Source organism: Lactuca sativa, chromosome 6 (assembly GCF_002870075.4).
Source record: "Lactuca sativa cultivar Salinas chromosome 6, Lsat_Salinas_v11, whole genome shotgun sequence".
In the NCBI taxonomy this organism is placed as follows: Eukaryota; Viridiplantae; Streptophyta; class Magnoliopsida; order Asterales; family Asteraceae; genus Lactuca; species Lactuca sativa.
Genome location: NC_056628.2, coordinates 47,389,699 through 47,417,243, shown reverse-complemented (window position 1 = coordinate 47,417,243; position 27,545 = coordinate 47,389,699). Strand labels below are relative to the sequence as shown.

Below are 27,545 nucleotides of genomic sequence, written 5' to 3'. Positions count from 1 at the left end.
ACTTATACCTGATAACGTTTATACTTATTCACCCTCTTACTTAGTGATACGAGTTTACTTCGCTTATACTTGAGATCGACCTTACTTCACTTATACTTGATACGCTCTTACTTCACTTGTGGTCATATCTACTTCGCGATGCGCCTATACTTATTCGACACTTATACTTCACTTGCGACCGCTCTTACTTCAATTATTAGACACTCCTACTTCACGAGAATCACTTTCACTTGATACCCACTTAGTCATAGTTAGATGTATGTCCGTACTTATATAGGTATATATAGGTAATGACTGAAAGACTTAGGAAGGCTCATCAGCCCTATTTCCTTTTCTTCGTTGAGATGTGGTCTGGTGGGATCGGGTAGCCGTCCGAAGGTCGTTTGGTCCATTAGTTAAATACTATGTATATGGGTATGGACATATAGGGAATTCTCTAGTCAAGTCAATTAAGAGTCTCTTCATATATTCTACACTTACTTTAGAAACACACTACCCACTGTTTGGAAGTCTCTACCTCTAGTATATCACTTGTATTAGAAACCCACTCCCCTTAAGAAACACATTATTCTCTATTTGGGATGCATCTTCGGGACGCGGCCTTCTCCGTCGTCTAGTTGGTAACCAGAGTCTCCTGTAGGGAGAGCGGACATTGTGTGTATAGGCCTATACGGGATTGACAACCCCGCACCCTGACTGCTAGCTACAGTCCACGGCCCACCAAGCCAAGGGGTGACAAATGTTATATTATATAGATGCTTGTAGGGCGTCTGGATCTCTAGTCAGTATGGTTACGAGTATCCTGGGTTGCCTTATAATTCATGGCTTTAAGGTAACGGTATTTTCGTCAGCAATTTACACTGTATGCTGATGTCACTTTTCAGAGTCACTCTGTTCGACCTTGCTAGCTGTATCTTTCATCTGATACTGTCTGGGGTCTACAGTCTCTGTTTCGACCTTGCTAGCTGTATCTTTCATATGATATTGTCTGGGGTCTATAGTCTCTGTTTCGACCTTGCTAGCTGTATCTTTCATTTGATACTGTCTGGGGTCTACAGTCTCTGTTCGACCTTGCTAGCTGTATCTTTCATCTGATACTGTCTGGGGTCTATAGTCTCTGTTTCGACCTTGCTAGCTGTATCTTTCAATTGATACTGTCTGGGGTCTGTAGTCTTAGTTCTGACCTTGTGAGAGATACCTTTCATTTGGTATCGTCTTCGGTCTATATTTACTGTTTTAGACCTTACCAGCTGTACCTTTCGTTTGGTACCTTCTGGGGTCTATGTCTCCCCTTTGTTAGACTGAACCAGGCGTGTCGTCAGTTCGATACCCTCCTGGAGTCTATGATTCTTTGCCTTAGTCAACAGTCCTCACTGCTGAGGCATATGTTATTCCCTGATGTCTCCTGCTTTCTTTAATAATCAAATTCAGTATTTTGATAACAATATCAATTAAGGGAAAACTACCTCTTACCACAATGCACTGAAACAGTCTTGGTAGAAGGCTGCTTTATTTAAAGAAAATATAGGATTTTCTGGAAAGGACACTGAAGCACTGAAAACACTTAAACTACTACTTATTAAAGTTATTTGACTAAATGACACTAAATGCTTATGAACTCACCAGCATTTGTAAAAATGCTGATACTCGCTTTTCAAATAACTTGTAATCTCAGGTAAGCAATTAGACAGGTACATCTCCGGAGCTGCTGATGAAGATGGCCTAAGTACCTTGCTGCACTTTATATATGTTGCTTGTATTACTTTGATACTATGTAATGTAACCATGTAAAATTATTACTATTAATGCAATGTTTTGTTGTACTTTGATTACTATATGCATGTGTTGTGATACTTGACATGACGTCATCCACCCCAGAACGTTTCCGTCGTTCCGGTTTTGGGGTGTGACAGAAAGGAATATTGGTGGCCCTGTATGAAAAGGGATGTCGCGTGGTTTGTTGAGAGGTGCTTGACCTGCCGTAGGGTTAAGGCCAAACACCAGAGGCTGCATGGTAAGTTGCAGCCATTGGAGGTTCCCGAATGGAAATAGGAACAGATCACTATGGATTTCATCACCAAATTGCCAAGGACTGCCATAGGAGTTGATGCAATTTGGGTGATTGTAGACAGATTGACGAAGAGCGCTCACTTCCTTGCTATCAGCGAGAGTTCTTCAGCAGAGAAATTGGCGGAGGTGTATGTGAGGGAAGTGGTATCTCGGCATGGGGTGCCGATCTCGATTGTTTCAGACCGTGATGTGCGCTTCACTTCCAGATTCTGGAAGAAGTTTCATGAGGAGTTGGGTACTAGACTGCATTTTAGTACCGCATATCATCCCCAGACAGACGGTCAGAGTGAGCGGACGATTCAGACGCTCGAGGACATGCTTTGGGCATGTGTGTTGGATTTCGGGGGTAGCTAGGATGAATATTTGCCCTTGGCAGAGTTTTCCTACAACAACAGCCATTATTCGAGCATTGGTATGCCACCCTTTGAGCTGTTGTACGGGAGAAGGTGTCGGACCCCCATTTGTTGAGGAGAGGTTGGACAGCGGGTTATGGGCAGTACAGAGATCGTGCTTCAGACGTCAGAGCAGATCCAGCAGGTCAGACAGAGGTTGTTGACCGCTCAGAGCCGACATAAGAGTTACGCAGACAGGCGCCAGTCCGATCTTGAGTTCCAGGTCGGCGACCTTGTACTCCTGAAGGTCTCTCCTTGGAAAGGAGTGATTCGATTCAGGAAGAGGGGCAAGTTGGGGCCCCTTTATATTGGTCATTTCCGTGTGATCGCGAGGGTAGGCCGGGTAGCCTATCGTTTGGATTTGCCAGCAGAGTTGGGGCAGATTCACGACACTTTTCATTTGTCACAGCTGAGGAAGTATATAGCCGACGATTCGGTGGTGGTTCCATTAGAGGATATTCAGGTGGATGCGAGCCTGAATTGTGCTGAGAGACCAGTGGCCATCAGAGATCGGAAAGTCAAGGTTCTGAGGAACAAGGAGGTACCCCTGGTGTTGGTTCAGTGGCAGCATCGGAAGGGGTCAGAGATGACCTGGGAGCCGGAGCGTGAGATGCGTGAGTAGCATCCGGAGCTATTTGCAGAGCGAGACTTCGAGGGCGAAGTCTAGTTCTAGTGAGGGAGAATTGTAACAGCCCAGATTTCCAGGTATCTTTTATTCATGTGTTTTTTTTTTGGTGTTTTGTGAGGGGACTCGGCGAGTTGGAGCTCAAACTCGCCGAGTAGGATCGCGGGTTCGCGCCTGGACTCGGCGAGTCCAAGGGATGGACTCGGCGAGTCCGCGCTGTTTAATGAAACCCTAATTTCCCGGTCCTAAGCCCTATTTAAAGGACCTTATGGCCCTTCATTGCGGCTACCTTGACCTTGAGAGCACCAAAGCGGCTGAGAGTTCTTGTGAGTGAGATAAGAGGCCATTATTCACCAATTTTGTGTGTGTTTGCAAGAAAGGAAGGGGAAAGGCAAGCTAGAAGAGTTGGGGAGCTTGGATCTACTTCCATTTCGTCAGAGGAAGCTTCTTGAGGTATCATTCAGAGCTTATTCTCGTGTTTTTGTGGTTATGGTCAAATCTAGGGTTTCTTCATGCCTTGTTTGCTTTGTATTTGGAGTGTGAGAGGTCCCATGGGGATATGGTACCTAGATATGGACCTTATTAGGTCCAAAGAGTCCCAAATGCCATGCTTTATGTCTTCCCTTTTGAGTTTGAAACTTAGGTTGCCATTTTAGAGGTCATTTCTTCAAAAGAAGCCTTGTAGGCGTTGCATGGTAGCCAAGACTGTGACTTTACGTGATGAATGAGCTTGGGAGGGCCAAATCTATGAGTTGATGGAGCGGATCTGACCTCATAAACGAGATTGAGTTGATGCATGGCATGGACTCGCCGAGTCCGAAGAACAGACTCGACGAGTAGCATGAAGATTGTCCTTAACCACTCAGCGAGTGGTCTTGCCGAGTTACGGGTGGACTCAGTGAGTCAGGGAGAGTTAAAGAGGGTTGACAGGTGGACTGAGTCGATTTGGAACTTGCCGAGTTGTTCTTGAGACTCGGTGAGTTGAGTCGTGGTGGCCCCGCGATTCATGCCAGGTGGGACTCGTCGAGTTGGGGGTGTACTCGACGTGTCAGGAGAGGATCCTAGGGAGTCAGTGAACACGTATAGACTCGCCGAGTCACCCTAGTGCACTCGCCGAGTCCGGTCAAAGTTGACCGTTGACTAGTGTTGACTTGATAGGGGTAGTCAACCTTAGTGGTAAAAGTGTTAATTAGAGATATATGATGTTATAGGAGGATTATAGCTCGGAGGATCGAGCACGAGTGATTTCCAGGATTCGCGAGTTATCGAGATATACGAGGTGAGTCTTCTCACTATTCTTTACCTTGAGTAGGTAATTAGAGTTATGAGACAGAGTATTGTATGCTATATGTATGTTATGTGTTGTACTGCATTATCTCTATGTGATTTATGTTGTGCATGTTTATAGAATTGGAACCGGAAGGTTCCCAGAGTTAGAACCAGTGGGTTCACAGAGTAGGGTCTATAGACCCACAGAGTTATAGCCTCAAGTGGCTAATATGTGTTATGTGTGGTATATTGGGAACTCACTAAGCTTTGTGCTTACAGTGTTAGTGTTGTTTGTTTCAGGTACTAGTGATGACCGTGGGAAGGCGCCGGCTTGATCTGTACACACGCATGGGATTTTTATGATATGTGATCTTGGGATTTTGTATGATATGGATTGGAGTTTTAAACTTGATGTTTATGGAAATCAAATGAAAATGTTTTTTATATTATGCGAAAAATTATTTTGAAATTCACGGTGTTACATTAAAACCCATGGATCATGAGGAATATGGAAAGTCATAAGTTACATGGTGGTAGCCCTAATGTGCACACTATATAAGAAGCCTCATAGCTTATGAAATTGGACTAAGGAGTGACTAGTGATAGACACATGAGGGCTAGCCGATTTTTTAGTGTAATAATCTTCTCTCAAGTTATTCCAATTGTTGGTGATGTTGTGTGAACCATCTGAGGTGCTACACTTGTGACACTAAGCTCTTTAAGGTCCAAGGAATCAAGTTACAACAAAAGTTATGTCATTCAACTATATTTTATATTGTATATACTCCATAATATGCTAGTTACGATGATGCCTTGGAAAATTGATATTTTCATGTATAACATAGAAAACATAGATCCAAGGTATATAGGTTTGCATGTACACCATAAGAGTGTTACAATGCTCAAAACCCAACACAATAATATTCCCAGACTAAAACACTTGAAATCAGATGACCCAACAAAGCCCTAAACATCTAGGGCCACAAGAATGGCCCAAACCGAAGCCCAACGATTCGAGGCCCACTCTACTGAGTACGCGGGGTGTACTCAGCTCATACGCACAACGTACTTACCTTAGGGCTTGTACGCTAATCATACCTTCTTGTACGCCCATCATACCCTCTCATACAACCAACTTCCAAAATAAGTTCTTAATCCATAAAGACTTTACACCACAACCTAGATCTAGCTTCCTTGGACTAATTAATCACGTAAAGTTACTAACTTTATGTTTATGCATGCCTAAATGAAGCTCTCAAACTTAAGAAAGGACTTAATATGCGACGTAATGCATGCATGAGACCCAATACTCCATAAAATTGGCACCTTTATGCTTAAGAACCTTATAACAAGCTCAGGTCTAAAAGGATAAGCCCTTCAAACACCTTAACTCATCAATCAACCCAAAAAGGGACCAAAAAAAAATACAAACCAATACATAAAGAGATATAAGCATTCAGAAGCCAAGGTATGAACCTGATACCTCAAGAGGCTTGCAAAAATGAGGGGGGATTTTGGATCTAAAAACTTCACACCAAGCAATGCAACTTCACTTTTCCTTAATGCCTTCAAAATGTGAAAAACAACACCAAATTATCCTCAAGAGCTCAAATGCACATTAATGGGGGCTAAGGGACAATTTATAGGTTTTTGGGGCTTGGAGGCTGGTAAATAGACCAACCCTAAAGAATTAAGGTGCTTATATAGGGTACAACACCCTAAAATAGGGTTTCTACTAACTCTTTGTACGCCTCGCATAATCCTCGTATGCCTAGCGTAGGAGGTCTTGCATCCTCGATCAGTCCCTCCTAGTACGCTAAGCGTACACCAGTGTACGCCTCACATACTGACCCTCGAACTAGTACGCCCTGCGTACTCCTTAGGTTTGCCTCACGTACTAGGGTTTTCCCCTTAACCCTAAAATACTCCGAAGGTCATGACTTTCTCATTATAAATCCTATTTTGACAACCTTAGATCCATGAAAATGTAACGAGAAGCTTTATGCTTTAATCAACTCATACTTGCCTTACTATTTCCTGAACAAAATCCAATTTCCATAAAAGCCCGAACAGACATTTTACCAAAATATCACTTGGCTCCAAAACACACACCGAACACCCGAATCATCTAAATTACATCACTCACCTCCAGATGAGTCCAAATCTCAATTCCTCAAAGATCCCGAGTCTGCTAATACTCGATCTTGATCATTACCCCGGAATAGGAAACGATTTGGAAAAGGGCGTTACATCTAACTTATTACACGCTTCGTAAAGTAAGGGATTAGATTTCTCCGCTTCACTACTTATCGAGATCAACATATCATTCAGGTAAGTACAAGTATCATCAAAGTCAGATAAGATAGCATGGTAAGAATTTAAAGGAACATTTAGATAATAAGAAGATCACATACCTTTGCAGTCATTGGAGACTTTGGGGTGGTGGTCACGAAGCATCGACCAACAAGCTTCACATCGTCTTCATCACTCGCTTCTCCTTTCTCATTTTCCATCCCTTCCCAATCACTATCTTCATAACCAAGCAACTCTTCATCAAACATGCTTTTCTCACCATAATGACTTCCAACATGTTTCGTAAACATGACTTCGTGAGTAGGATGACACATTTCTTCATCATCGAAGCTAGAGGACCATATTTGATATGTCTCTTCATCATCATCAACACCCTTCCTACCAAGGAAAGATTCTTGGTATTTGTACGAAGTTCTTCTAGTTTCATTAAGTGGTTGCCTCATCATTCACTTTCTCCTTCTCCTTCAACATGCAGTCATTTGCCAAGTGATTTTGCCATTACAATAATTACAATCGTAACTCGAATCACCCTTCAACTTTTCTCAATCTTCTTCCCTTCGTCTTTCTTCTCCACTTTCTCAACACCTTTTTGTCCTGCTCCAGAGTTCGTCATTCCATTTAGTATGTTATAAAGATTTGACAAAGAATAGGTGTCGAAATTTTCTTGGGTCTTAATCATGAGACAAATATTTCTCCATTCCTTTCTCAGTCCCAAAATGGAAGTAAGATTGAACTCCACGGTTGTACAAACAACTCCATATCTGTTGCACTTGAATATGAGCTCATTCAACCTATTGTAATACAATTCAATAGTTTCATTATCTTTTTGCTTAAAATCTGCTAACTCAGACAAGCACTGCATCATATAACTCTTTTTGGTTCTTTCATTCCCTTGATACTTCTCCTTCAAAGTATCCCAAATCTCATTTACCATCTTGCAACCTCGAACATAATTGTAAATAGCAGGTGAAAGAGCTCCTCACAATTCACAGAGGCATCTTTTGTCCTTCACCCTTTTCTTGTTGCCTTGGGCGATCATGTATTCAATAACATCTACGTTACCAACAACTTGAACTCAATCAACACGATACAGTCCAGTATCAATAGATCTCCAAAGATCCTCATCGATTCCGTTGAGACAATCCTACATACGATTTGCCCATTGATCGTAGTACTCAAGAAGCAACATTGGAACTTTATTGCAAATCCAAGTAGGTTCGTGAAATTCATCATGGTGTTGACGTTGAGATTTTCCATCAGATTGAATAGAAAGAGGAATTTCTTTGGAAATAAATTAATTGGATGCTAAATCGACTGACAAAACAAACGCAAGATCGATCAATCAATCACACAAAGAGTTACGTTTCTATCTTACAGAATAATTGAATTGGAAAGATCGATTCAATAAGATGAAAACGTGAAAATTTCTTTTATCGATGTATAGATTCCTGCTTTGATACCAATTGAAAGGATGATTTGATTTATGTTTTAATCAATCGATAATTAATCAGCGTAAGTAAAGAACAAGAAAATCTAAATAATAGTATCTGGTTTCAACTTAAATATATTCCGGAACGAGTACATAAGAAGTTTGAGAGTACAAGTATGCTCCTAGAAGTTACGACTATCTACAATACTTACCCTATAATAGGGTGTACTCATGGAAAACAAAAATACTATGACTTGACATTAGCATGTGAACCATTATATGCCTAGTAAATACATTAGATAACGAAGTCATGGGGACTTAGTTATTTACAAATTATTCGTTATTGAGACAACTACCTATTCGACATATCTACTATTTTGATGGCATTATAAGTAGAGCGTATTTTTTGGATTTGTAATAGGAGGAAGAATTGAAAAATGAACCTCAATAGTTTGTTTTCATCTTATTATGTCATTCCAAAAATAAATAAATAAAATAAAATAAAATTTTTGCACCATTGTACGAAAGTATAAATCCTAATTACTCACTAAAATTAAAAGCAAGGTTTTAAAAGAAGATAGACATGATGTAAAACAAAATGTTTTAAGGCTTATAACTCAACGGTATTTGGTGTTTTTCTCTCTTTTTAATGTCGATGGTTCAAATCTTGTTAGGAACATATATGGAACTAGGAGTAAAATAAAATTGCTGTTAAAAAAAAAGTTTTAACCGAGACATGAAAAAGTAAAATAAGGCTATTTTTGGTAGAAAACAAAATAACCATATTTTTGTTTGGCATGAAATTATGGGACATACATGGTATATAAAAGAAGTTTTGAAGAAAAGTACATAATTTTCCATATCACTATGGAGGGTTGAGCAAAACTGTAATTAAATATAAAAAACCCGATGAATACCGATAAAATAAAGCTGAAAATTCGAACCTAACCCAAACCATCGGTTTTGGGTTTATATTTTTTAAAACCGAAAAGTTCGGTTGATTCAGTTTGCACATTTAAAACCGGCTAACAGAAATCGAACCAACCCAATGGTTTTATAATCGAATAGAAACCGATCCGAACCCATGAGTTTAAACCTAAAACTCATAAACTAGTTATAACTTTTAATATTTCTTAGTTACTTTAAACTATTCAGCTGATTTAGTGATTTTGTTTGTTATTAAGTTGGCTGAATTTGTTTCTTTTTTTTTTCTTATTTAGAATTACTAAAAATGGGTTAATCCCAAAACCCATAGGTCTAAACCTAAGACATATCAACCCATGAAGTGGACTCGAAAATAATAAAATAAAAAATCGACCCATGAAACCGAAATCGAACCAATCCAAAAAACCAAACCCAATGGGTGTTAAAATCCAAAAACCAAATTTATTGGTTTGGGTTCGATTTTATCCTAAACCGACCCAAACCTACCCTTGCTAACTCCTAGTATGTTTTGTTAGTGTTTACATTAACAAGGGTTAAAGTTGACAAGTATTGAAAGTTAAAGGTCCTCAATAACTTCTACTTTAGAGCCTATTAAGCTGTCATCAACAACACGATGTCTCCAACCTCAAGGAAGAGGATTTAATCTGTTGTAATTGATTTGATATTCGGTAGCTTGTTTGAAACAAATTCCAAACATTAGGGTTCATCGTGCAACTTTACATGGAAAGCAGCTAACGGAAATTAATCACGGCGTCAGTCGAAGGAGGGAAACCAAAAATTATTCAAAAACAAAAGCCCACAACGCTCTCAAATCCCGCTTTGATAAATTTCAACATTTTCCCCATTGTCATTTCTGCTGTAATTTTTCTCTCTCAAAATCTTCAAATTTTGCCCTAAGAACATCTCATTCTCAGGGCAAAAAGTCGACAAAGAAACCATCGGAGATCGATCGGAGACCTAGGGTTGACTTCGATTGCAGTTTGTATTGGTAAAAATGGCTACAGTCGCAACTCGGGGGCCGATGATCCGGGGTTCAAAACCTCCCCTGTTCGACGGTAGTATGGCCGGTGTTTTGAGTGGTGGTTCTTCGAAGGGCACCAACGCGATCAAAAGAAAGACGCCTTCGGAGTTGAGAGTGAGTATCGACAGTTTCTCCCCTTTATTTTTTTGTAGTTTTTTTTTACCGTGCCTAAAAATTGGGAGAATTGTTATTCTTCTCAACACGGATTAAACATACAACGATTCAATCGATTGATACTCTCGATGCTATAGAATGAAACGAATTTATTCATTTTAGTTTATGCATTGTGAGATCCCGCGATTAGATGCAGATAGAAGACGAAAAATTAGGTCAAATAAGTAAATTGACGATTGAATCGTCGGGATCCGAAAAGAGGCCGAATCAAAGAAAGCTAATTCTCTGTATTTATGATAAAATGGCAGGATGAACAATTAAAGCGCAAGAACATTATTGAGCTTATGGATGAATCTCCAGCACTAGAGCCTGGTTCCATTTTGTAATGCCTCATTACCCTAAACCCTAAAGTCTTTTATATATTTGTATCAATTAATGTACAAAACTAACATTTTTTTTGACAGAAATGCTAATGACACTATGAAAACTTCAAAGAATCCCAGATACATTGACACCCGTGTTGATGAACTGTTTCCCAGTAGAAAAAACAGTCTAAGGCTTAAAATCCAATCTGGAAAGGAACATGTTAAGGTCTGTATCATCAAATATCCTGTCATATAAACCTTTTAAAATCCCTGTTTGTTCTTATTATATATTATTTCAGGAAAACATGACTACTGATCATACTGCTGGCTTAAAGAATTCTTCCCTTTCCTTCAAGTTTGCTGCTGCCAGGAAAACAGAATGTTCAGGGTACATATTTTATTCACTGTACTCTTGTGTTCATTTTTATATAATCCACTTGTTTGATTTTGTTTCATCTTGTTTTTACAGTCTTAAAGATACAAATGCTTCAACTTCAACTGCAAGCAACAAACATTTCAAATCTAATCAATCTCACATGACAACTGATAAATGTAACACAAGTACATTTCGTAGTGTTATGGAGATATCATCAGGGGGTGACAAGTCAACAAATGTTTCACTTGATATGGTATTTTCCTTTTTCACCCTTATGTTCTCAATTTTGTTCCCTGATGTGTATATATATGTAACAGTCAGTCATACTTTTTTTGTAGGATAAAGCCTTCAAAGGGCTTGCAGCTCTTGATCCTCCAATTATCTCAGTTTCACCAACTGAATCCAATGATGGAAATGCAAACATTTCAACTTTTTGCTCAGAATTTCATATCCCTGGCCTAAAGACACCACTGGATTTCACATTGAAAACTAGCATGCGTGTAATCACATCGTCTTCTGTAACTTGGTAAGATCATGTGGAAATATCTTTTCTCTTTTTTGTTAGTTAATTAGTTTCTTTTTCATGTTTTCCATCTTAAGATTGAATTCCAAGTTGAAAGATTCCAACTTTCTTGTAATCAATCAGGTTTCATAGGTTGATGAGCTGTGACACGTTCAATGGTCTCGGGCAGTTCAATTCTCAAGCTGGATTGCCTGTTGACCAGCAGTCAAACTGCCCAACTGCCCAAATCTCCAATACAAATGCTTTATATTCTTGGGTGTATCCACAAAGCTCTCTACCTCCTACAGTTATATCAGCATTAATTTTATCTTCAAAAGGAGAAGGTATAAAATAATAAAGTATTCAAGAACTTAATTTCATCCATACCCTTTTCTCTTTCTTATTTATTTAATTATAATATTTTATAAATTTTACAGGTCAAATTGATTTCTTAACCAAACGACAATTGGCATGGGAAGCTTCATTTCGAAGCCTTTATGTCATGTTACGCAAGAACATTTGTAACTTATTTTACGGTAGTTTCTCTTTCTTATTTCTATAAAATTCAAAAAGATAAATTCTATATCTTTTTTATTTATAAAAATCACAACTTTATTCATTTTCTTGCAAGTTTACAGTTTGCACTGGACAGTTTGTGGTAATGTTCACTAACCTTAATGGTGCATGCAACGCGTATGTATCCCAATCAACACAAAGCTTGAGGTCACTTCTAAAAGAACAAGTACATCTCATCATCCCATCGCTTTCACCAAGGGTATTTTAGTCTTTTCACATCTTCTAACTCCTCTCTTTGTTTCTTTACATTCAAGGACATCTCTTTTACTATGCCTCTTTGCAATTCTAAAGTGGAACAAGAGACTACAGAAGACCTCTTTGAGCTCTCAGAAATTGAAAAACACAATCTTGGAAAGGTAAGTGATTGAAAAATACTTTTTTTTTGTCTTATAATTTATAAATATATATTTTTTTTTATAACTTTTATGCAGACTAGACACACACATTCTCTATTTGATGTGGATAATAGTCCAGAATCATTGCTAATGTTCAATGACAAGAAAAATGTAAATGGATTATATGACTTTCTGCTTAACTATAGGTAAGTAAAACCTTGTTATCTTTTACAAACTTATACTTATTTGGTTATTAAAATTTACATTTTTTTTTTATTTATAAAAATTTTCAGGTTTCTTTTACCATCTTTGACTAGTTTGGATGTGCCTTTACTTTCTTCACCAATTCCATTTGTAAACGCTGCCATTTCTGCACCTGAGGTTTGTTTTTTTTTGTACATTTTTGTTTACATTTAATATTGTGAAACAAATTTTTTTAAACGTTTTTAGCTTATGATTTTTTAGGTTAAATGCAAGGAAGTAAAGAGAATCGATCATTTGTCTGTTTCAAGTATATGTGAAGGATCAGCTTCCAATTCATATTACAGTATTGAAATAAAGGATTCATATCTTCCTCCATGGATAATTAGCAGTGTATTAGATGCAATTAAGTCCCATGGAGATGATAGTTTTGAAGCAAGGTATGAATATGATATGATTACCTTTCTTGTTTCTTGATTTCTTTTATTCAGACATGTGTAATCTTTATTTATAAAATCGTTTTTTTATTTTATTTAATTGCAGTTTTGTGATAGAACCAATGTCGATTGGGTTGAATGTTGGGCTTGAAGGTTTGAATGAAGAGAGTGGTATTGGGAATACGGTTGTTTCTCATCAATTGAGTCGTGGGTTTTTGAAAGGCTTAAAGTATTCAGATGAATCCTACGTGGCGTCTCTTTCACCTGTTTAAAGTTGTTTTGTTCTGAAAGTGTTGGTTATGTTCCTCCCTAAACTTAAACATGCATTTGAATTTAAGTTATCTACTTTAATGGTGTTTGGTTATAGATTGTATATCGGCCCTAAGGATTTTCTTTTTCTCAAAAAATGAAAAGTTTTAATGATTTATATCAACTTTATTTTTATATAATCCATTTAGTAAAGGTATTATTTGGAAAACTTCCTTCTTTTTCTAATTTGCTTCGACAAGGTTATGTTACTTGTGAGGATCAGAGTTTGACAATTGCTGAATAGTTGCAAAATGCAAAAGGGTTTATAAGTGAATTGCTTACACTCTTTGCTTAAAAAAATAGAAAGTTTGAGGCTTACAACAATAAAAACCCTAGACTTCCTTTCCATGGAATAGGCACTAATAAGTTTTAGAAAATTTTCACTAGGTGCATCCATAGTAAGAGCAGCTTGAAAGCTTATATAAACAACTTATAAAAAGCAAATTGAAAAAGTTCTTGTGAAAATAAAATAAATTTTCATTTAAACAGCTTATATATTGATGATCGAATATTATTACCTTTTTCATTGTTATTTAAAGGATTAAATATCATCATCTTATTAGGATACAACAATTAGAAAACATAGGCACTTTGTGATTCTTGTATTCAAGCAAAGCAAAGTAGATTTTCTTTTCCAATAAGTTTTTCAAAAGCATTAGTGTTTTGATTTGATACACATTGATACACGGGCTCGATATAAACATGCTTCTCTTGATGGTGCTCATTATTTTTTTTTTCAATTGTTGATAATTATAGTAGGGAGTATGCGTATATTTGATGAAAAACAAATTTGATGCTGCAATGAAAAGGGAGATAACTACTCTTAAAGAGAATGACACTTGGTCTTTGATGGAACTTCGAGTTGGAAAGAGAGCCATTGACTTGAAATGAGCCTACAAGATAAAATTTAAGCCTAATGGAGAAATAGAAAGGTATAAGGCTCGATTAGTAGCAAAATGATACACTCAAATATTTCCTTGGTATTGAAGTTGCTCGCTCAAAGGAAAGTTTCGTAATAAGTAAGATTGTGGTGTTTTTGCAAGCAAGCCCAACAATTTTCCAATGGTGCAAAATATTAAGTTGAGAAAAGATGATGAAAGACCAAAAGTTGATGCTTCCTGTTACAGAAGGTTGGTGGGGGCTTTTTCTTTACCTTACAGTTACTTGACCTGACATAACTTTTGTAGTAAACCAACTAAGTCAATTCTTAAGCAATCATAGAAAAACGCATATGGACGCTGCTCACTGAGTGCTTCGATACTTGAAAGCTACACTAGTTAAGGTTTATATCTTCCCTCATATGGGTCTTTAGATCTTATTGCTTATTGTGATGCTAGTTGGTTAAGCTGTCTAACCACGAGGTCATGCACGGGATACTTAATTTATTAGTCTTGGAGGATCATCGGTCTCATGAAGAACGAAAAAGAAAACTCTTATGTCCAGATCTTCAGCAGAGGCGGAATATAGGTCAATGACAAGCACTGTATGCAAGGTTTTGTGGTTAAGATGGCTTGTTCAAGATTTGGATGCTGCACAAAATGGCCCTACACCTCTTATGTGTGACAATGAAGCGGCTAGACACATTGCTGCTAATCCACTTTATCACAAATGAACAAAGCATGTTGAGATGGACTGTTATTTTGTGCATAAAAGGATAAATAGTGGGGAAATATAAAATTTTGCTATACGCTCTGAATTTCAAACTGCAATTATGTTTACTAAAGCACTTGGTGCAGATCGATTCAAGTTTTTACGTGACAAATTGGGTGTTTGTGATCCACACACTCCAACTTGAGAGAGAGTATTAAGATTAAAAATGATTGTCATTATCCTTGTTTCGTATATTGGCTATCTTTATCCTTATCTTAGTGTATTTATCATAGTTTGAATGTAATTAGGATTCTTGTTTATCTCCTGGTTTATATACCCATATACACGATTTTATGAATACCCATGTACACGATTTTATGAATAGGCGCATACCCGTGCGCTGCACATAATACAACAATATATTTGAAATCTTTTACAAAAATATATTTTTTAAATATATCATTGATATTGTTGTTAGCTCTTATATAATAAATCTTATAATAAGTCAGTATAAACATTGGTTGTTTTGAATTATATGATAATGTAGATATCTTTTAAATTTCTATAGTCACAATTGTCTCAATGACCTCTACTTGCAAGTTACTCATGAATAAAATTAAATATAATATATGATTTAATGATATTTATAGTTGTTGTTATGATTGATTAATTTTAAAAAGTTTATTTGCTGAAAATTTTAATTTATATCATTGTAATTATTAAAAACATCAAACTTTGTTTTTGTTTTGGGTTAATGTCACTGTGACCCTATAAAGTTTCAAATTTTGGTTTAAAAGGTCCTTAATGTTATTTTTTTTTAGCATTTTAAAGGAGCAAAATCTATGTTGACCTATTAAAAAAGGGACTATAACTTATAATATCCGGTTATGGATGATGTGACGTTTTTTTAATAACAAAAAAAGTAATGGAAAATCCAACTCATAACTCCAAGCCAATTCTCTCTCTCTCTCTCTCTCTCTCTTGCACATCGTCGACCATGACTTCTGTGTTTCTTTTTTCCATCATTCCGCACAGGGTTTCACTGGTTGCACCTCTTCGGTTTTCATCGATTCCGATCAAGGGTTTCACCGGTTGTGCCTCTTTGGTTCTCATAAATTCCGATAAAGGTTTCACCGGTTCCATCTCTTTGGTTCAAAATAGATTTGTCGATGGAGACTGAAAATTCAAAGACGAAAACTCTGTCAGCTGGAACTTGGTCTCCGATGGCGAGATAGACAAAATCATCGAGAAGAAGCTCGTATATCGATAACTTTTGCTGATATCCGTTTCTAGTAACTTGAATTGACATCTTAATTCTTCTCTTTGTCCAAATCCCGAAATTGTAACGATTGACGATAATCGCTTGTTGCTGTCACAAATACAACCAAAAAAATACTCGCCACGATCAGGGGCGGAGCTAGGATTTTAGAATAAGGGGGGCATACATTGATGCCATGATTTTAAAATAAAGGGGACATGCATATGTAATACGATCGAAAACATTTCTCCACGATCACGAATCAAATAACCAAATTTTAACACTTAAATTTGACATATTATTTTTTCATGTTTACATTAATTGGTTCTTCAACATTACTAGTCTTTTACGTTGTTGGCGTGTAACATATTCGCTATTATTATTATTATTATTATTATTATTATCATCATCATCATCATCATCATCATCATCATCGAGATGCAATATGGATAATGAAAATTTTCTTTTTGTTTCGAAAAAAACTAATGGCTTTTAATTTCTCTTGATTAATCATTTCATTACAAAAAAACAAATCACTAATAATAAAAACATTATTAATTATAAATTACAAAAAATTTAAATTACCTTGCTTGTTATCGATCAAAAAACTTAACATTCTTGCATTGCAACAACATTTAAAGATAAAAATTGAAGCTGACGATTTTAAAAATTAACAATAGAGTCTTAAAAGTTTAGACGGTTGACCATAGTTAAAAGAAATTGGATGGTGGTTTTAATTCTTATCCTCTTATACCACTTATATTGATTTTAAAGAAAATGGGCTTGTAATTAGTTATTTAGGTGGGCCAAAGCAAGTTTACTTCACATTAAAACACATAGGGTTAGGGGGGGGGGGGGGCGAGACACCCGGCAGCCCCGATATTGTCTCCGCTAATGGCCACGATTGCGAGACCATCGTGGGAGCCTTTCGGCCACCCTTCAGTGGCTATGCCGGCGATCAAAGAGACAATTGCACAAGCAGCGAGGACCATGAGAGTCATGTCTTGGAGGGCTTCCCATACGAACACCCAAAAGCTTCGTTGCTCGCGTTTCTCTCTCTCTCTCTCTCTCTCTCTCTCTCTCACTGTCGACCATGACTTTTGTGTTTCTTTCTTCCATCATTCCACCACAGGGTTTCATTGGTCTTTGGTTCTCATCAAGCCCTCTCTTGTAGGTCTCCACCACAAATAGATTTCACTTATGCTACCTCCACCATCATTGAAGGTTTTTATATGTATTTGAAATTAGATCTTTAAATCTTTTACCTTTGTGTTCCTCCTCACCTCCATCACCAGATTTCATCTTCCCCACTGATGACGTGCCCATGACGCGCATGAAGAAGCTGCATCCGGACGTGCCAGAGAATGCGCCGAAGCATGTTGCGCCCGACAAGCTAAGCCCGAAGGAACCTAGTGCCCATCAGCGCCTCTAAGAGCAGGGCACTCGCAGAGAAAGGCTCGGCCCCGCTTGGGGTGACAAATACAACGGTCTTAGGCGACAAGGCAGATGCTCAGAGCACTACAGTCTGAACCAATTGTTGGCTCTGATAGATTAAGGAGCACGATCGACCAATCAGCGTCCCCGATGCTGTCAGGTCTGACGCCCTTGTCCCGTACAGACTAGCAGAAGGATTCAGTATAAAAGGCTACCCCAAGTGCTTTGGGAAGTAAGTCGCCCTCTCTCACTTTTCTCACAATCAATCTCAAGTCTATCCACTGACTTGACCGTCAGAGCGTTTTCCTGGGAGCTCCCTCTCGGAGAACGAATGGCGATCCTTTTTCGCTGTGACCTCGCAGGTTCATCGGAATCATTGAAGGCATAGAGCACCGTCATCGTGGAACCAGGTCACATCAACCACCTATAATGATTTCCACCAGTTTTCATAAGCCTAAATCCATAGACGATTTGGGATATGCTTAAGTGGGTTATTTTTTCAAGATGACAAGTAAAAGCATAAGTATTGATTTGTTTGATTCTGGTCATTAGGGGAATGTGTCTTAGGGTTTTTAGAATACCAGTCTTCTACAACCAGGACAACCGAACAAGTGGGATCAATCAGAGTGGCGTGGTTGATATACGAGTTACAAGAAAGAAGAATAAACACTCAGATTTTGATTTCTATTGTATTTTAAAGATTAAAAGCCCAAATTCATTTATTTGTAATTATTTTCCCATTTTGATTATATATTGAATCTCAAACGAAGTTTTAGATGTTTGGTATTTTGATCTCCTTTTCGTCTAGAAAGAGTTAGATGTTTGGAAGATTTATAGATGAAACCGTGAAAAAGATGAAATCGAATGTGTAATGCTCATATGGAATTTCATGGAAGCTTTGTAGACGAACCCAATAATTTTAAGATTTAAAAAAATGTATAATAAAAAAGAAAACAATCCACATGGACGTCATGTTAGCGCGACGTGTGTATTTGTTTTTAGTAAAATGCCAGATCACATGCCATGTAAGCGTGGCAACCGACTATTCCTTTTCCCCTTCTAGTAATGGCTTTTTTAACACGTAAAATGATAGTTTATTCCTTTAAACTGCCAAAAATAACATAAATGACCATTTAAACCAAATGTGAAGACTTTTTAGGGCTACAATGACATTTCTCTTTTGTTTTTAAACGTAACAATATAATTTTCATATATAATGAAACGAACCAAAATACGACCCAAATTTTTTTGTTTTAATATAACTAAAAACCCAATCCTCGAATATCATATATATAATAAAATCATGGAATGAGTAACTCAAATGTCATAGTACTGCGTCAAAACAAAACTATATCAATCATAACAATATTTGACATAAACTCCCAGGATAAACTGAAGCTGTGGTGTGTGCGATGCCATCAACTCGAGCTCTTCCATTTGCTAGTGGAAGTACCTGAAACCAAAACTGAAACTGTAAGCATGAAACTTAGCGAGCTCCCCCAAACTACCACATACCATACAATAACATATAAAGCACATACTGGGCCTTGCCCACTACATTGGACCAAAGTCCGGACTAACCGGGGCCTTGCCCCCTGCATCGGACCAAAGTCCGGAAACTGCATCGGGCCGAAGCCCGGACTAACTGGGGCCTTGCCCCCTGCATCAGACTGAAGTCCGGCTAACTGCATCGAACCGAAGTCCGGACTAACTGGGGCCTTGCCCCCTGCATCGGACCGAAGTCCGACTAACTGCATCGGACCGAAGTCCGAACTAACTGGCTGAACATAGCATAACATAATCATCACTACTAGCATAAACACATATACTGCATACTGCATCGGACCGAAGTCCTGAACACATAACACAAAACATGCTTGAATCACAAAGACATCAAGCACACTAAACTACTGCATCAGACCAAAGTCCGGAACTACTGCTAACTAAACGGGCCGACATTATGGCCGTAAACCCGTTCCTACTAGAAGGAAGAATCACCTCGTAATGCTGGCTGTCGAGATGCTAAATCTGAAACTGCCTGCCCGCTGCTCCGGAACTCCACGACTACAAATCCCATAAACACTAAATCAAATACTGATACTAATCTTAGGGTAGAATGACTATTTACCCCTGGGCAAGTCAAAGTCAACTTCCTGGTCAAGGTCAACTTCTTGTTGACCGGACTCGCCGAGTTGGGCCGTCAACTCGCTGAGTCATTAACATCCAGTCTAGTCCTCTACTCGCTTCTACCGTCAAGTTTGGCAAAGACTCAACGAGTTCTCCCTCGATGCTAACATCGAGTCTAACTTCATCCGACTCGCCGAGTTGTATGAACAACTCGCCGAGTTGTATGAACAACTCGTCGAGCTCTCCTTCAACATAAGAACACGTCCAGTCTGTGACTCGCCGAGTCGTATGAACAACTCGTCGAGTTGAAGAACAACTCGTCGAGTCCCATGCATGCTATTACTATACAGTCAATTCTAATTGATTTTAGTGCTTCCAAAACATAGATCTGAGCTTCTAGGACTGGTTTTACACGTAAAGTTTCCAACTTTACGTGCATGCACAAGGGTATGAGGCTAAAATACCCAAACTCATCAAATACTAAGCACTTAGGGTTTGGAACAAGGTCAAGATTGCATAAAGGTAGCTATAATGAGCTCCTGGAGTTCAAGAGAGGCTAGATTTGAAGTATAACTCGATCCCAAGGCTTCACTACAAAGGATTTGGGGTTCTTGAGCTTAATGTTAACAATTTGGGGACAAACTAGATCTATTAGCTCAATAAGCAAGATGGAGACTTTATTACTAGAAAAGATGACCACAAAGGAGCGTGTTCTGGATCTACTTCCTCTTCCTTGAACTCTTCAACCTTCTCCTTCTTCTACTTGCTCCAAAATGCACCAAAAGCTCTTTCACAAAGCAAAAATCACTCACACACTCTTTAAGAGGGCTAGGGTTTGGTAAGAAATGCTCTGAGAGTGATGGAGGCGAAGTTGGGGCGTAATAAGCTGTTTAAATAGAGTGCAAACCCTTAAAATTAGGGCTTCATCCAGACAGGCGAACTCGCCGAGTCCCAACATATGGACTCGTCGAGTAGCCAACTCCATTTGCGTGATCATCCCGTCTCTACTCGACGAGTCGGGATACAGACTCGTCGAGTACCCCTTAAGAAATGAAAATACTTATTTAAATTATATACCAGAAAATGGAGCGTTACATATAATGTTACCTTTAATTATTTTTGTTGTAAGTTATTTAAAATAACATATTTGGAAACTCTTAATTATTTTAATTTGGTTCTAGAAATTTAATTTTTTTATAAATTTATTTGTTAAATATTATTAGTTTATTCGATTGTAATTATTTAAAACAACAAACATTGTTTTTGTTTTGAATGATAACATTATATTTTTAATATAATATTACTTTTAACTATTCTTATTATAAGTTATTTTTAAGCTATTTATTTGAAAATTCTTAATGATTATAAAAATAGTTTCATGAATTTTTTTTTGTTAGTTTAGGTTTAACACTGTAATTTATAACTTTTAACTATTTATAAAATAGTCTCTTGATTTTTCAAGTTTAACTGAAATTTTGAATTAAGTTAACCATTAACATTATATTGAAATTAATAATTTAACTATTTTGCATAAAATTAAAAATTATACAATAGTTGTGACTTTAAAATGCCGATAACATATTTAAACTAATAAGTTAACCATAATATATTAAAAAGTTAAAGTCATAATTTTATAAATAAAAATAAAATATAATATTTTAATATTGTAGTTTAGTTAATTTATGATTAAAATTTTGTTTGTACACTAATTTAACATTATTAGCCAATTTATAATAATTATTAAAAATAAATTGAAAAATTATGGAGGTTTCAAATGCATGTGGTGCAAATAAAAATGTCTCTTTTATAAGTATATATAGATAGATAGACAAATAGATAAATATATAAAAACGTTTTTCTTCTCCATTATTAAGGACCATCAATGTGAGAAGTATGACATCTATGGTGAGTTTTGATCAAAGCCTAAGTTAAGGGACTAAATGTGAACCACTTAGATACTTGTAAGTGTTAAGCTCTAGTGTTCAATAATAACTCATTTGTTTGGTGCGGTTCCAAGTGATTGTTTATGCTTTTGGGATCACTTCTTGTACATAGGTATGATGTCTGTAATGCCGTTTATTAGTGCAATAATACGAGGTTACAATATTTCTGTTTGATGGATTTATTTGTTAGATTATTGCCATTTCATCATATGTTTGGATTGTATTAGACATTCTTATCTTCATATTTCCACATCCTATGTGTTCCGTTTCGGTTGTTGGGTTTGGGACCTAAGGGTAGGGTTTCCCCAAACACCTCCATCATATAACTTCAATTTTAATCCATATGTATGACTCTTGAACATTAAAGCATGGTAAAGTATAGCATATCATTTGCATCATACAAAAACAAATAAAGTTATAATAATATACAGTTAGCGGATTGCCACATTACATTTCTTTTTCGCATTTGAGCTAAATTCCAAAACCTTTCTAGTCGACCAGACCTACATCCTCATTGTCATTCACATTCTTTCTTCATTCGCTAATCAACCAGAAAACCAGTTTAAGGAGAAAAAAAACACAACCCGATTACACAACAAGAATGAATCCCATAAACAAAATGATGATGAGAAAAAAACAAGAAACAATGTTTTTGATGTAGAAATCCACCAAGTATTAAAAGTTCATTACAAGTGTACACTTTGACACATTTCGATATATTCAAAGTTGTGTTCTTGAAAGACACCTCCATTGTCCCACCTGTGGCCCCTTATCCAAAAGCACTAGCATCCCTGCATTCTTCGCACTCATACCAAAAATATACCTAAACACAATACCAAAAAAAAGAAAAAAACATTCTTTAATAAAAAAGATTCAAAACCAAAACTAAAATTCATAAATTTACTTACTTGGTTTCACGTGATCTTCCTCTCCACAAAACAATCGATGTAACCCACTATCATAGATCACAAGATCAATGGAGTTAAGTTGGAATTAATCCCAAAGAAAAAGTGAAGAAAGATTGATACAAAAATGTTTCTGAAATAATTACCTTGAATACTGAGTCGACATAAAGATTCCCAAGAACAGATCGTTTGTAAGCCGGAATCCTGCCGGCCGGCGACATATCTTTACACAAATTCTGAGCGATTTCTTTAAGTAATACAAGTTGTGCTTTATCAGTTCGCATATTTATAATCGCTTGCCTCATGGATTCCCTATCGGCTTCTAATGCATGTAGTCTCGCATAGAGCTTCATCACCTCTGGATCTTGTACATCAGCATGACACGTGGACTCCTTCACGACACTCATGTAATCATCATTACATGTTCCCATATTATTACCCTTCTGATAATGAATAGAATCAACAGTGTATATCCTATCACTCATTTCACTTCCATATTCGGAAACACTATCAACTTTCTTGTTGTAATCTTGTTGTGTCTGGTTTTGGTTCATCATATGATCATGTCGTTCTTCTTTGATAGTTGCATAAAACGAACCAGAACTATCTAAAGAAAATCGAGTAGAAAGTTTTGGTTTTCTTGGAGAATGACCCACGATTACTTTATCGAGTACTGGTTGTTCTAATTGATTGATTCGTTGTTCTATGTCTTTTAACGAACGTGGGGTTTCACCAAATGCATATTTGTCTATATCGATTGCTTCTTTTTCAGATTCTTGATAAACATGGTGTTCATGTACATATTCATGTTGATCATGTTGGTGTTCTTCGTGTTCATGTTCATTCGAGTTGCATTTGAGAGGAGGGTATTCAAATGGAAGGAAATCGAATTGGTTTTCTGAATGTGCTGCGATGCTGTTACTGCTTGTAATGACGTATTTTTCTCCTTCTGCTTCAGATTCAGTAAGACCATAACTCATCATTCTATATTTATACGCCTGAACTTCACATGTTAACGATTGGATTGTTTGTTCTCGTTTATACAACAAATCTTCCAACACTGCGATTTCATGTTGATCGTGACTCGTTTTTTGTTCAGAAAACCGTTTGAATTGCCGCGCCTCCATTTCAATTTCAGCTTTTTCACGTTGCAATCTCAAGATCATTGACATGGCTTCGTTTGCAGCTGAAGAAGCTGCATTACGTTCTTCTTCAAGCTCAACGGAAAGATCACGGATGGATTTTTGTTGATTGTTAACCATTTCTCGTAACGCACCACATTCGTTTTCGATCTCTATATGAGCGACTTGTGGACATAAGATCATGAATTTCTCTCGTTCGACTTCAAGTTCATCGAGCTTTCGTTTCACAGATCGAATCCATGTTCTTGTGCATGATCCGTTAACAGTAGGGCTAGAACAATTGTAACCACATTCACATGATTTTTTGAGCATTTTTTTCAATGGCTGGATGTCCGATTCCATGATGATCGGAGCAAATGTGCATCAAAAGTCAGTAATCAAAACAAGAGTAAAAACAAAGCCAGCTTATATCAGATTCTCGATGCCACCAAACCCCCCACCCCCCTGAGAAGATATAATCGAAAAGTATGCAAAATTTTCCCTCTTCCTAATTCCCCAGAAAATCATAAATCCTTCGAGATCAAAGAAAACGACTATAGGGCCCTGTAATTTGTCAAATCAATGTAAACAAATTAAGAATCATGATTCAGAAGCATTGATATAAACGATGGATATGGCAGATTAGAATCATGTACCTTGAATGGTTTGGGTGTATAAAACAAGGGCCCAATGGGAGTTCAGGTCATGACTGTTGAAGATTGGAGGTGGAATTTCCTCAAGAGAAATGGGAAATTCCATGGAACCAAATATGTAAAAGATGAAGGGGAATGAAGGGTGGATCAAATTTTCCGGTGGGAATTGTGGTGGAAAGAGAGGGAAAAGAGGAAGAGGTTGGGAGATTTGAAGCCCTGAACGTCCAATTTTTAAGGAGTATTTTCTTGGGAAACAAGAACAATATTTTAGTTTTAAATGTCAAGATGGTGTAAAAAATAAAATCATGTTCCTATCGATATGTTTTGGTTTTTTTTTTAAATAAAGAAATATTATAAAAACTAAAAGTGCAATATTTAGTAAAGAAATATTATAAAAGTGCTAAATAAATGATAGCGAGACGGTATGTTGGAAACCGATTTTTTGTTTTTTTTGCTAGACTAGGTTGAAAATGTTTTATTATACACTAGATATGTGTCTGCATAAAACAGCGGTGATAAATATGTTTTTAGATGAATAATTTTCTTACGGGAAAATATTTATTAAATTTTGTTATTAGTTATTATGTAATAAGAAAAATTACCACTTTTAATTAAAATATATATGTTTACAACTTGTATTTATATTATATGTTTATACATTTGATGTAAATTAATTATTATCGTCATTTAGTTTAAGAAATGTAAATTAACTTATATTGATGGATTTAATATTTTAAAATTGTTATTTTGCTCCAAATTAATTTTTTAATAATCTTCTTTAATTCAAGTCTTTAAAGTTTTGGCAAGTATTAATGGTTTTGTTATGCATAATTGATTTGTACAAAAAGTTTTGTATCTTGTACTTCTTAAAATTCAAGATATGACTAATATGCTTTATATATATATATATATATATATATATATATATATATATATATATATATATATATATATATATATATATATATATATATATATTAAAATTCTTCATCCTTAGCCACAGTAAATTTGCTAAGGGGATGGGAAAAATGGTCCTTTAACTATACCTTTTGTTGCAGTTTGGGATTGGTTTTTCTATACAAGTATTTTATGTCATTAGTTGCTTTCAAGTCTCTTCTCTTATTTATCGACTCTATCCATCGCCATCGACTTTATTGTCTTCGTGTTCCCTTATGAACAATGCTTCACCCGGGATGCTGTTCATCGGGTTACCACAAATGTTAACTCCATCGCTTGGGTCATCGATTCACCGCCTCAAACACAACTTTAATCCTCTTCTACATTCTTTCTAATCGCTCACTTCCACTGCTTTCCACAAGATCGACACTTTCATATCTCTACAATTTCTCCACAGCCACCGCAAACCTCATGAACGATCACCGCCTCTCTCATCCACTATCTTCACGATTTTTATTATCTCCTCTCATGGAAGCGTTACGCCGTTCTTGAAGGCCAGATAGCCCACTCCGTCTGTCACCGGTAGAGGGGAAGTCAATGAACCGTCGTCGCCGTACGAGGCAACGTTTTTTACTGTCCCACCGCCCCTGTGACTTCTCTTTGAAGTCGATGGCCACCGCCTACATTACTAAAACACTTCAGGTAAGTCAATCCACTACTAGAAAAACAGCCTTTTACGATGTGCGATGCGTTTCATAAAACACTCATACGACGCACAAATGCGTGTCAAGGAAGGCCCTGTCATAACGAGAGACGGCACGCTTTTGCGCGTCGTCTATAGACGACGTGCATTTACGACGCTCATTTATGACACACGACGTACAATGCGTATCAAGGAAGCCCCTGTCATAAAGGAAGACGACACGCATTTGCGTGTCGTAAGCGTACGACACACGTTTAGGACACACATTACGTATCATTAAGGGAAAATAACATATATAACCCACAAAATTTTTAGGATTTACTCATTCAGTCCCTAATATTATTTCTTCGTCTTTTAAAGGAACAAAGTTGGTTGTGTCGGGTGTAAAACGTCATTTTTAAGAAAACAAAGGGGTAACCCGGTTACCGGCTCACGTATTTTTACATTTTAACAATTAAAAATGATAAGAGGGTCCACAACTCTCTCTCCGTACTGTCGATATACTCCCGGCTGTCAAAGATTCCATATATCACTCTTCAAATCCCTAAATTCATTCCGCTGGTTGTTCTTGATTTACCATTTGATTCCAATAGCTAAAGTCCTTGATTTTGTTTCACTTCTGTAATGATTTTTTTAATTCCATTTGGTCAAGAATCCGATTATTTTATGGGTTGTGTGGGTTCCAAGCTTGATGATTCGATGGCGGTGGCCTTGTGTCGGAAAAGATGTCAGTTTATTGATGAAGCAATTAACCGACAATATGCTCTCGTTGAAGCCCATATAGCCTACTTTTATTCCCTAAAACCCGTAGGTGATTCGATCCATCGTTTTTTTGATCTGCAGTACACCGCCGCAGGCGATGACGATGGACTTTCATCTCCGATGCTCAACCTTCCTGATCAAAGGAAGGGTGATTCTTCTGGACTTTCGGCTCCAACTGTTACCTCAGCTCTGGCGGTTGCGCAGCGTCATTCACATTCGATTTTTTGTTCGTCTCATCTTCATTTCCATACAGATTCGGATGATGATTCCTGCGACGAAGACGAATCTCTTCATTTACACTCTGAGAACGGTGGTTCACTGCCTTTACATCAACAGCAGTACGAGTATTTCACATGTTGCGCATTCCTTAATTAGATTCAGCTATGGCAAAATCCATTGATGTTGTTCTCTTTCATATTAATCTCAACAAACGAACAATGGTGGTAACTGAAGATTGTTGGCGGTAGCAGCAACAAACGGTGGTGGAAGGGCAGTCGATGATGGTGTGCGACAGGGGGCTGCTCTGGCGGCCTTCTGCTACTTCGTTTCTTCTTGAATTCAACGGGAAAATGAGTGGGGGAAAGGAGGGACTTGGTGGTGGTCGGAATTTCACAGCATTCGCGGTGATGTGCGTTTGATGGTGTTGGGTGGTGGCTGGAAAATGGTGTTGGGTCGTATCCGGTGGTCACAACAACTGAAACGGTGGTGGTGATTGATTTTCTGAACAGATGACGGAAATAAGGGGCTTTTGGTTGACAACTGACCAATGGTGGTGGTTCACGGTGGGTCTGCAGTGGTCTATGACGTAGTTGTGGTGGTGCAGTGGTGTTGGGGTTGCTGTGTGGTCATGAGAGAAAAGGAGAAGATGAAGCT

The 27,545-nt window shown here is 37.4% G+C and overlaps 2 protein-coding genes across 2 annotated transcripts; one reads left to right on the top strand and one right to left on the bottom strand.

Moving 5' to 3' along the window:
- Nucleotides 1-9,816: 9,816 nt before the first annotated feature.
- On the top strand, nt 9,817-13,343 carry LOC111909354 (uncharacterized). The gene is made up of 14 exons (XM_023905167.3): nt 9,817-10,178; nt 10,487-10,560; nt 10,643-10,769; nt 10,843-10,931; nt 11,013-11,172; nt 11,258-11,445; nt 11,566-11,765; nt 11,859-11,957; nt 12,060-12,163; nt 12,252-12,353; nt 12,429-12,538; nt 12,626-12,713; nt 12,798-12,973; nt 13,077-13,343. The coding sequence occupies exons 1-14, from the start codon at nt 10,038-10,040 to the stop codon at nt 13,240-13,242; spliced, it is 1,824 nt and encodes a 607-aa protein (XP_023760935.1). The 5' UTR covers nt 9,817-10,037; the 3' UTR covers nt 13,243-13,343.
- An 8,686-nt stretch (nt 13,344-22,029) lies between these two features.
- LOC111909332 (myosin-binding protein 7) lies at nt 22,030-24,461 on the bottom strand. The gene is made up of 4 exons (XM_052764438.1): nt 24,314-24,461; nt 22,683-24,221; nt 22,540-22,586; nt 22,030-22,454 (listed from the first exon to the last, which is right to left on the bottom strand). Exons 2-4 carry the CDS (start codon nt 24,018-24,020, stop codon nt 22,352-22,354), a joined length of 1,488 nt encoding a protein of 495 aa, XP_052620398.1. The 5' UTR covers nt 24,021-24,221; nt 24,314-24,461; the 3' UTR covers nt 22,030-22,351.
- Between the last annotated feature and the right edge of the window lie 3,084 nt (nt 24,462-27,545).

What these genes read in the sequence shown, in the direction of transcription:
- LOC111909354 (XM_023905167.3), top strand. Translation starts at nt 10,038, where the DNA reads ATGGCTACAGTCGCAACTCGGGGGCCGATGATCCGGGGTTCAAAACCT. An exon ending in CTAGAGCCTGGTTCCATTTT is followed by an intron (nt 10,561 to 10,642) that starts GTAATGCCTCAT and finishes TTTTTTTGACAG; the next exon opens with AAATGCTAATGACACTATGA. An exon ending in CTGCCATTTCTGCACCTGAG is followed by an intron (nt 12,714 to 12,797) that starts GTTTGTTTTTTT and finishes ATGATTTTTTAG; the next exon opens with GTTAAATGCAAGGAAGTAAA.
- LOC111909332 (XM_052764438.1), bottom strand. Translation starts at nt 24,020, where the DNA reads ATGGAATCGGACATCCAGCCATTGAAAAAAATGCTCAAAAAATCATGT. An exon ending in ATGTCGACTCAGTATTCAAG is followed by an intron (nt 22,587 to 22,682) that starts GTAATTATTTCA and finishes GATCTATGATAG; the next exon opens with TGGGTTACATCGATTGTTTT. An exon ending in GGAAGATCACGTGAAACCAA is followed by an intron (nt 22,455 to 22,539) that starts GTAAGTAAATTT and finishes TATTGTGTTTAG; the next exon opens with GTATATTTTTGGTATGAGTG.